At 45.5% G+C, this 11142-nt stretch overlaps 2 protein-coding genes across 2 annotated transcripts in view; one reads left to right on the forward strand and one right to left on the reverse strand.

The window, feature by feature from the left end:
- CPT2 (carnitine palmitoyltransferase 2) overlaps positions 1-11142 on the reverse strand; it is a 108615-nt gene that overhangs the window by 80627 nt on the left and 16846 nt on the right. The gene's annotated exons all lie outside the window — the stretch shown is intronic.
- The window catches only part of SLC1A7 (solute carrier family 1 member 7), a 101075-nt gene that overhangs the window by 57856 nt on the left and 32077 nt on the right, over positions 1-11142 (forward strand). The window contains exons 4-5 of the mRNA XM_019501284.1: positions 607-649; positions 7535-7754. Of these exons, the coding sequence (XP_019356829.1) occupies positions 607-649; positions 7535-7754 (263 nt within the window). The remainder of the gene's footprint in view (positions 1-606; positions 650-7534; positions 7755-11142) is intronic.

Here is an 11142-nt window from a genome sequence, read left to right on the forward strand (position 1 = left end):
AAATGAGCTTTAGTTCAAGCACCCCTGCTGCCATTTTTAAGCATGGGGACACCGGTACATAAGACATGGCAACACTTTAATTAGAGTGGGTCTTGAAGCCACTCTTAATTAAAGTGCCGTCTCCCCTCCCACACCCCTGAAGCACATGTAAAAGTGCCCTGACAGACCATACCACGAGCACTTCTTCTATGGCCTCAATTTTGCAATGTCTGGGCTGTCAACCATGCATCTTAGTGCTTGCCCCACCCCTGCCCCCAAGATAAAACTAAGAGTGAGGGGAAGGAAGTATTATGATTCCCATTCTACAGATCAGAGACCAAACCACAGGGCAGTTGCGTTGCCTTAGTTACACTGGCAGGACTAGAAACTGAACCTGGATCTCCTAAAATTCCTCCAGATATTCAATATTCTTGAAACCATTACCTTACTTCGGTGGACCTGGCTTGCCACTCTTGTGCCAGATCAGAACAGTGGTCTTTGCACCCATGGACATTACTGTGCATGGCTGTACATGACTACAGCAAGAGGAAGGAAGAACATACTGAAGTCCACCAAGTGGAAACTGGATTTAACCTCTTAACAATCCTTTTATTTATTTATTTCCAGGAACATGTTTCCAGCCAACCTTGTTGAAGCCACATTCAAACAGGTAGGTGTATTTCTGTTGCCACTGATAGTAGAGAGGAGTCATCTCCAGATGATGCATATGTTAAACATTTGGAAGATATGTCATTGTGTATTGGTTCATACATGCCTAGTACCTGCATGGTGGGAAGCCCTCTGAGACCACTGAGTCTTTCTGTTGAATTCACTGGCTTTGCATCAGGCTTGTGATGAGCAGAGTAAAGCCATTTTTCTCTTTCAATCACTCACTCTTTTGGTCGAAGGAGGCAGTAGCTGGAAAAGATCCTGTTTTGCTATGGAAGAGAGCAGGCACAAAGTCAGACTTAGGTCTTGTTTGGCAAGAGATATATTGATGGGTTTTACATTTTTGCAAAAGCTTCTACACAGTATCTTTAGGGGCACAGCACAAACCATTTCAGGCTTGATTCTGAGAGGCGCAGTAACCACAATAGGAATGGCGAGAGCACAGCATCTATGAGCCAAGCCCTGCCGGCCCTTTTAGTACTTCCCTCAAACTTTGGCGTGGATAAAAAATAGCTTCCTGGGCCTGGCGCTGATTCAGATAGGGATAGGATAGACACCTGGGCTCCCTAAACAGTCCGTGGGGTACTTCCAAAGCATGATGCAGAGAGCCCAGACACTGTGCAGAAAGCTTCCTAAAGCTAGCTAATAGGAAACACTATGGGGGTGTCCCTCGAAGTTAGGTGCCTGACCCAAGGCCACACATTAAGCACCTTTATCCACTGAAGATCCAGATGGAATCCTCTTCTGATGGTAGACCCCCAGTGATGGCAGCAGTAGTGATGTCCACCTTTTGTTTAATTAAGGCATCATCCAGGAGGCAGAAGATGGGTTCTAGACCTCCTTTGGACTCAGAGGACCATATTCCTCACTTCCCAGGAGAGTGACCTAATCACCAGGTCAAAGAATAGCATGGAAGGGCACCCTCCACATCTCCTGTGGATGGTCAGTCACAGAGCAGCCAAGAATGCAAGAATCAAGAGTCAGAAGGAGAGCAAAAAAAGGAAAACTGCTTCTTTCATAGTTTTATAGTTTCTAGGGTCGAAGGGAGCCTGAGCAGATCATCTAGTCCAACCCCCTGCCATGGCAGGAGAGAGTACTGGGGTCAAACGACCCCAGCAAGGTGTCTGTAGCCAAGTGGTTATGGTGCTTGGCTGGGAGTGGAACAATTCTGCTCCTAGGATTATTTCCCTATTTTATCCAATGCCTGTTTAATGGAAAATGCATAAACATCCCAAAGACCCCCTTTTCCCTCAGGGTAAATTATTTGTATATCCATATCCTATGGTAATGCAGTGTTGTCATGGTACTGAAAAGCTGGACTGCTGATCATTTCCTGTGTTTGGTTCAGAGTGGAACAGTAACAGAAATGTTAGATTTTAGATGTTAGGATTGATGTGATATAACAGAGACCCCTGAACTCCTGTTACTTTGCCGAGGAAACAGCTCAGGGGCAGCACTGGTGAGGACAGGCTGCAGGAAAATCCACTGCACGGGCTGCGGGGAGGTGGGCTGTGGAGCAGTAAGCCTGCAGATGGCTTAGTCAAGAGCTCCTGGTCCTGGTCAGAGTAGAAAGGAAGGAGGCAGGGTCAAAGGGCTATATAAACCTGGCTCCAGGGCTGGGGAGACAATCTAGCCCAGTGGTCACCAACCAGTGGATCTCGATCCACTGGTAGATCTCAGAGCTTCTTGCGGTAGATCTTGGAGCCTCTTGGACTTGATCCAAGGCTGAGGTGGGAGTCTGAGTGCCCACATGCATGCACGCGCATGCACCCCAACCCAGCAGATCAGTCCTTGGGAAAGGGAAGGTGTAGGGACTAGATCGAGGGGTGGTGAGGGACAGTGCTGCACAGGAAGGAGCAGGGGTAAGTTGAGTGAGACCCCAGCCATGGAGAGGCATGTCCCAAAACAATTTTTTCTCCCTTTGCCTCGATCTGCCCCCCTTCTTCCCTCCCCACAGGCTTACCTGCTGAGCAGGGTGGCAGGGGGTGTGGATGGTGGCAGTGCACGATAGATCTTGGGTTGCTTTTAAATGCCAAAGGTGATCTCGTACTTAAAAAGGTTGGAGACCACTGGTCTAGCCCAAATCCTGAAGGAGCAAGGAGCTCTGCCAGACAAGAGCCTCCCAGAGCTAAATTGCTTACATCTTCTGTTTGGTGGATAGTTCTGTTTATGTGTAGCCACGAGGCACAAGAGTGGCTTCTGGGGACAAGGGAGGCCACTCAGTGTTCAAGTGAGAGCCCTGGATAGGGACTGAAGGAGTAGGTTGGCTGCACCAAATTAAGAACAGAAACACCCTGAACAGGATTACAGGTTGAGGATTGGGTCAAATAGGCCACCCAGTGATGAACAGGGCAGAGCGAGGCACCTAAGATCACACTTTGGTTTCTGAGGACAGCTTCTTAAATCTGTATTAAGCTGCCATTGAAAGCACAGTGTACAGGAACAGGTCTATTCCCTCTATAGCTGGAATGACAGAACGGGCTTAGTGTGGCCGCTAGAGGGATCACGGCTGCTGTTTGGTGACAGATCCCATTACGTATGGGTCCAAATTTCAAAATTATTCATGCTGCTAAATCCAAGATTTAGGTCCTGAGCGACTTAGGCACTTCTAAAAATATTACCCCAGGTTGTTATCTTCAAGAGTGACTGAGTAGGGGACCAGAGTTAGCCCATCATGTAAATGGAGCTGTTCTAGCTGTTTTGATACTGGCTTGCTCAGCACATGGAATCGTTTGAAATGGTTTTATTGACCCTGTGCACTCACTGGGTGCGTCCAGACGAACTCACATGCAGATGGGTCTTTGGTGCCACATATTGCACATGCGGCACAAGCGGGCATTTCCCATGCTGCTGATTTGCAGCATGGGTTGTTTTTCTTACACTGAGAATCCCGGTGTCAAAGAAATCTGCACTAGAAAAAAGCAGGGCTGCACACATGGCAACAGCATGCATTGCCTGAAACCGGAGCCTCACCAGCCAGAGCCACACTCCAACTGCCGGCTAGGCTTGCTGCTGCCAAATCACCACTGCTGGAGCCCTGGGAAGCCCCCAGGACCCCAGGGTAGGCTGCTGAGGCCAGCCCAGGTGCTGGCCCCAGCCTCCTCTCCCCCACCCAGGGCATCTTGCTGCATGCCAGAGCATGCATGCACGCACGTTTCCCAGAGACAAGTAGCAAAGACACAACTAAGTGCCGCTGCTATTTGTCCCCAGGAAACACAGGTACATGCGCATCTGAATGCGCCCAATTTAGAGTTTTTCCCCAATTTGCCATTTCTCTAGAACATGATTTTTCATTATTCCTTTGAAAATTATTCAGATGTGAGGTTCACTAAATAAATTGGCAGCAGGAATATGATGGGGGAGCATGCACCAAAAAAGAGCTGATGAAAAGCTATTACTGCCTTCTTGTAGTACAGTAGGTGGTTCTAATCCATAACTTAGGGGTGAGCCAGTCAGAGCTTGACCAGACTTGAGGGCTTCACCTGACAAATTAAAATACCACTTTGGTTAGTCTATAAGATGCAGATTTGCCCTGCCCACCACAGTGAATGTCACAGTACCAAATTTAACCCACCTTACAATAACCAATACAAGAGGATAGCAGGGACTGCTGTTCACATGCCTGAGGACGCAACTTAAATCAAAGAATCAAGTGCTCTTTGTGCTGTGGGCACAAGGGGGGATACCAGCCATTCAAACTATCTGACGTCTAATAATACTAATGAAGTAGGTGAAAGACTTCGCAAGCCTGATTACACAGCCCTCAGTGGGACGCTTCATGTAAGTGCTTGCCAACGTGACCGGGATTGCACAGTTGACTTGGAGTATTAGAGAGCTGGATGACCCTTTAACATCATTCCATGGGCTGCACTGCACTGTTACCTTCCTCTCTTAATGGGATTGCAGGTCCCACTTGTTGTTAAGAGCATAAGTAGGTGAATAGTAGGTAGCATTAAGCCATTTATATACACTGTACGTGGCTCACCAGGCGTCGTCGGCAGTCGCAGACTATAAATTCCTCTGAGGGAAACAGAGGAAGAGGAGATGGCCACCCTCTGGCTTTGGCTGAGCAGGGATTTATGTGAGGGAACGCATGGGATTTATTTCTTTTTCTGGCCATCCAGACTTTCCTGTTGTCTCAGGGGAAGTTTCTTAATCTCTTTGTGCCTCAGCACACCCATCTACACATTAAGTATAAAAGCTAAGGCTGGGTCAAGTCTTTGTATCACAAACTGTATTCTTTTGACTCTACTAAGCGTTGAATGGAGAGAGACAAACTTTCTGACTCTCCATTTAAGGAAAAAATAAAACATCAAGCCAAGAGGTGCCTGTGGTGCATATAGGAGCTTTTTTACTTTTACTCTATTTTAAGACGCAGGGATTTATATTTGGAGAATTGTGGTACAGATACAAGCATTAGAATTTGAAAACCAAGCAACCTAGAATGAGGTACACAGCGCACGCTGTCCTGTGACTACAGCAATACATGGATGTGTCAGCTGCATCCTACCTTGGTGCCGGATTCCAGCCCCTCTGGCTCTCTGCACCCTCTCAATCCCAAGGCTATAGACCTGCTGCTGACTGACTCGTTCCCATCACTCTTCTAGCTAGGCTGTTTCTCACCCCCATATCTCTTGGCTCCAGAGCTCCAGGCTACACCCATCCCTCACTTTCTGCCCACTGTTTGGACTCACAAAATACCAAATACATTATTTGATACTTAAGAAGAAGTGGAGCTTGTCACTAGTCCACTACTATCTGCAACCTTGATCTTGTTTTTCTGCTATAGATCCCCAGGATTTGATATGCACATGGATAAAGATCTCTGTATAGCATTAAAGAGAAAAATGATGCTGAGAATTGCGTCATTGTGGGAGACTCTAACTCCCAAGATATATACGTTGGAGAAGAAATCATATTAATACTAGTAGAGTTCAGTTATTCCTGGAGGTAACATTAGACAGCTTATTATACCAGTCACGTAACCAACAAGTAGTAATGCTATTTCAGACTTGGTTTGGTGAGTAAAGAGGACTTTATAGAAGAGCTGGCTTCAGAAAATAACCTTGGATCAAGTGATTGTGAGCTGATTCATTTTAAATTAAACGGAAGGATAAAGACAAGGAGGGGTCCAGGTTTTCAAATTCAAAAGGCAAACTTTGAGAGCTAGTTAGTGAATTCAGTTGAATGGAGGGGCTCAGGTACTTGGATGTTGGAGGGCTGGCATTTCTTTAAATGAAAGAAACAAAAGCTATCTGGAATATGTACAGCCACCACTGAGAAATACTTGTACCTAAGTGGAGGAGTAGCCATTTAAAAAAGGATAGCCAGAGCCCACAAGAATGATAAACAGGATTGATCAACAAAGAAATCTAAACCACAGAGGTACAGGGATAAAGTGTGAATAGCCAAAAATCAAGCTAAATGAGACCTTGCAACAGATACTGAGACAGCCAGGAAAAAGGTTCTTCAGCCCCGTAAGTACAAAGAGAATGAGGAAAGGAGAAATGGGGAGCCTGTTATGCAATTAGGATGAGGTACAGTTTAAGGATAGTCTAAGTATATCCCCCAAACTATGAGGGGGGAGGTTTCAGGGAAGATAGTGATGTTGAACATAGGGGTGAAGACATGAATGAGTACATGGAAAGGGAAACTAGCACAACCAGCGTGGAAACAAAACTCAAAAAGCTGAATGCACTCAAGCCGGGGGAAAACAACTCCATGGGATTATCTTCATTCCAGAATTTTCAAAGATCTGGCACATGAAATCACAGGAATTAGTACATCTATCAAGGTGAGAATGATATAGACTCAATAATAAGCAAGTGCAGTGCTCCTATTTAAAGAAGTGGGGGAAAATGTTAGTCTGACAATAGTATACAAGGTTTTGAAACAAAATTTTAAGGAAAGAATATTGAAACCACAGAGCTAAATAGAATGTGGGATAATATGCAACATGGGATTACTAAAGGCAGGTAGTACTAAACTAAGCCAACATCCTTCTTTGATAAGATAACAGATTTCCTAGGCAAAGAAAGTGTGGCAGAGCTCATCTCTCTGGAGTCAGAAGGGCATGGGTGTCAAAGATACAGCCAAAGGGCCTCCTCCAGCCCATGAAGTCCTATCCTGCAGCCTGCTGTGCCACCTATGGGTCTTGGATCAGACCTGCACAACTGGAGACCATATTTCCTCTCAAATCACACAACTATTGTGATAATGTATTCATATTTGTAGTTGGCCCTGAGGTCCTGGGATGGAAGGCACTGTTGAAGGGCAGAGAGACATAATTAAGCCAGATGCCCACTTCTCCCACCAGTGTAGCGCTCTACTCTCCAGAGCAGGAATTGTAGACATGTAGAATACCAGGTCCAGTTAAAGTAACAGGAAAATTTATTTAGCCAGAATCTAATTACCCAAATTCTAATTTGGCCAGAATGCCTTATCCTAATGGCTTTGAGCAAGTTAAGTAAGTTAAGTAAGAGGGTTTAATGCTCTCTCACATGGGATATACTGCATAGAATCCTTACCTCTCTGGGGATAAAAGAGAAGGGCTGGAATTGCCATTGGCAGAGTTATTCCTAGCTCCACACCTTAGGGAAGGGGAAACAGAGGGACGCCCAGTGCCTCACAAGGGCAGTGTCTGCTACAAGAGGGCTCTTGCAGAAGACCCTGGTTTTTGTCATGCTTTTATATAAAAACTTGGATCAAAGTGGGTTTTGCAGTCTCCTGTGCAGGCAAATGGGAGCTGCTGCTCTTCCTTCCACATGTCAGCTGCTCCCTTGACCCTCCCCTGCTTTCACAAGGCACTTTGGAAAGCGCTCTTGGGACTCATTAACCCACTAGTCCCTGCTGCATCCTGTAATTATATTCTCCTATGTTCTTTCAGTACCGCACCAAGAACATCCCTATCATCAAATCCAACAAAGCAGCTTCTGAAATCACTACTCATCGCATCATAATATATGGGGTCCAGGATGAGAATGGGTCCAACGTCCAGAACTTTGCCCTGGATATCACTCCCCCTCCAGAAGTGATTTACAAATCAGAGCCAGGCACTAGCGATGGCATGAACGTGCTGGGGATTGTGATATTCTCTGCGACAATGGGTATGTTATAATCATGCTGGACCAGGTCAGGTTTGCAATAATCTTCATATTGCTACTTTGGGGGATTGGGCTTTAAATTTGTTTTGTTTTGGGGGAGGCTGTTGGTATCCTGAAGTACTATTTACAATCTACTTTTGTCTGAATAAAAAGGTCAGGGAAAGCAAGAAATGATCCTAGTAACAACAGACTATTCCATGTTCATAGTCCTTGATCACATTTTTCCTTTGTCTCTGATTTGTTTCTGTGTGCTGCTATGTTCCTTTTCCCTTTTAATATCTTTCTATCTTGTCTATTTTGCGATTGTCTTAGTGAGCCACTACATTTAGGAGCTTTTTGTAGGGAGGCAGGGAGAAGCTACAGAAATGTCTGACCACTGTACTGCTTTCACTTCTAGCATCTGGACTTTGGGACACCTGAGGTTAAACTTCTGTGGTTAGACTCTGATGTGCTTAACAATGTATCAGAAAGAACCCCTGTGATCTAGTTAATAGATCTGAGCAAGCAGTGCTGTGGTTGAGTCACTCTTTCCTGAAAAAGAGACAGGCCAGACATTTGTTGCATCGACTGAGACGAGAAGGAAAATGACTCAAGGACTCGTTCTATTACCTTTAGGGCCTTATTAAGAAAGAATTTTATTTAAATGAAACATTGGAACAACTTAGTGGCCACCTGCCAGACCTAATGCACATTTATCTGAGTGCTGCACACCATAACTGTGCAGAACTTCTTAGCTAGAGCCTTGTTTTAAAAACAAAACACCCTATCATTTTGGTGACAACAGAATGAAGAGTATAAGGACAGTGATATGCAGCTAGCACCTTGGGTCTCATCTGAGATGTGTTTCTATCTGGGGAGATCCTGGTAATTTTTCCTGAGAGGAACGTGACACCAGCCTTTGCGCAGCTATGGCTGCAGCACAGTGTAGAGCAGGGACGGGCAATTATTTTGGGCAGAACTCATATTACTGAGTTTTGGCAAGCCATCGAGGGCCACATGACAGGCAGCCAGGGGCAGATAAATATTAAATTTCTAAATATTTTAGGGGCCCCACAGGCTGGATTGAATGGCCTGGCGGGCTGCATTTTGCCCACCCCTGGTGTAGAGAAACCCACATAATAAGCTTTAAACTAGCTAGCAGTTTAGCCATGGCAGCATGCACTTCAGCTTGGAATGCAAAATCTTCCCAAGAAGCCAGGCAATCGGTCAGGTGGTTAGCTCAGTATGACCACAGCTAGACTGCTACCAGCACCTGAGCTTGGTTGTTTAACGCTAGCAGTAGTGACTGCAGTATAGACATACCCTCTGCTGGTTTACCCCAGAGCCGTGTCTCCTGCTCCAAATAAGTGAAATGTGATGAAAGATAAATCAGTTAGGATTTACAATTGGTGTCTTGAGACCTTAGCTTGATGCCACCTCCCGGTTACATGTTCTGCTGGGGCACTTCCTCTCACTTAGCAGCAAGCCTGGGAAAAGGGATCTGTTCAGCTCTCTTTGGCTAAGGAAGGCCACTAGTAGCATGTGGGACTTTGCTGGAGGACAGGAAGGGAGTAAACACAAAAATGATAAGCACTTGCTTTTTAAAATTAAACATGGCAATTGAAGAGGAGCATAGGCTAAGGAACATCAATGTAACAACATAAGGAGATAAAAAAATGTTGTCCAGCTAGCCAAGGGTCCTGTTTCTGGTACTAGTAGTTTCAAAGACATTTTCAAGAAATCACAAAAAAATAGCTATGAAAAAATATCAGCTTATGGAGAACATTTCTTCCTAACTCCAAGGAGTTAGTGGGCATGTTATATCTCAGAGCATGAGGGCCTATATCACAGGGACAGAGGATCTGTTGTACTGGATCAGATAAACAGTCCATCTAATCCAGTATTCTGCCTCTAACCACTGCCAGTACCAGATGCTTCATATGGTACAACAGGGTAGTTACAGAATAACCACAGCATAGAAACAGTTCCTTCTTAACTCCCAATAGCTGAAGGGTGACTGATGTCCTGAAGCATGAGGATTTGTATTTTGGTTCTATCACTATTAATGTAAATCCAAATATATTTCTCTTTATGAATATCTCATTTTTTTTTTCAATCCTGCTGAATTCTTGGCCTCAAGTATATCTTGGACCAATGTGGCATACCAGTTTAATTACGCACCATGTAAAAAGTATTTTCTTAGATCAGTTTTGAGTTTGCAGTCTCCTGGTTTTATTTTTACCATACTTCAGAGTTAGTAGCTGTAATACAACTTTGTTGTAATGAACCCAATGGGACTGAGAGAATAGTTCATTAAAAGAGGATGTTCACTATAAATAAGGTTGGTCAATTTGCTGCAACATAATAAACATGAAAACATTGGTTCCTGCTGTTGGGACTGTTGGAAGCAGGAGGTTGGTATAAACAGGTCATACTGTTTGTCCTATCTAGTAGGCTCGTTATAATGGATTTTACAGGAGTTCTTATCTGGTTTACACTACCAAAAGGGTTCAACGTCCCAGTCTGCCAGCAGCAAATATTTCTCTCCCCCATGTTTTCACAAGGTGTGGATTTCTATCTGCATCCTTGCTGGAAGCCTGAGATCCCCTGTGTAATGTTTTAGTCCAGAGCTGTCCAGCTTCTAAGTGGCTAGGAGCCAAATGCCCCACGGGCTGCACCAACAGAGGTGGTATGCCCATGTGTCACACCAGGGCAAGCTCTCCCCACACTGCACTGCATGGGAGCCTCCCCTGCCTGTTGCACTGTGTACCCATAGCATCCCCATGGCACTATGTACCCTCACAGGCCCTCCTGCTCCACCTCCGGCCCTCCCGCCATACCATGTGCACAGCCCCATGCTCATCCTCACTCTGCACCATGCCACTCTGCAGTGCTCTGTCTGGCAAAAGCCAGGGGGCGTGGGGGGAACCCAGAAACTCTTAATTCTGACAGAGCAATGGGGGACCAGTGGTGGGAGACAAGGGCTTCAACTGAACCTCTTGAGGGCCACAAGCAATCCACAAGCTGCAAGTTATACAGTTCTGCTTTAACCAACCCTCACAGCACCGTGTCATAGATTTCATAGATTTCATAGACATTAGGGTGGAAGGGACCTCAGAAGATCATTGAGTCCAGCCCCCTGCCCAAAGGGCAGGAAGTTAGCTGGGGTCAGAGGATCCCAGCAAGATAAGCATCCAATTTGCTCTTGAAGGTGTTCAATGTAGGTGCTTGAACCACCTCCGACGGCAGGCTGTTCCAGACCTTGGGGGCTCGGACAGTAAAGAAATTCTTCTTATGTCCAGCCTGAAACGGTCTTGCAGTAGTTTATGACCGTTTGACCTCGTCATCCTTTGGGGCGCTCTGGTGAACAAACGTTCCCCCAGATCCTGGTGGTCACCCCTGATAATCTTAT

The sequence above is a fragment of the Gavialis gangeticus genome, unplaced genomic scaffold (genome assembly GCF_001723915.1).
Source record: "Gavialis gangeticus isolate Ggan-Ray unplaced genomic scaffold, GavGan_comp1, whole genome shotgun sequence".
Taxonomy (NCBI): Eukaryota; Metazoa; Chordata; order Crocodylia; family Gavialidae; genus Gavialis; species Gavialis gangeticus.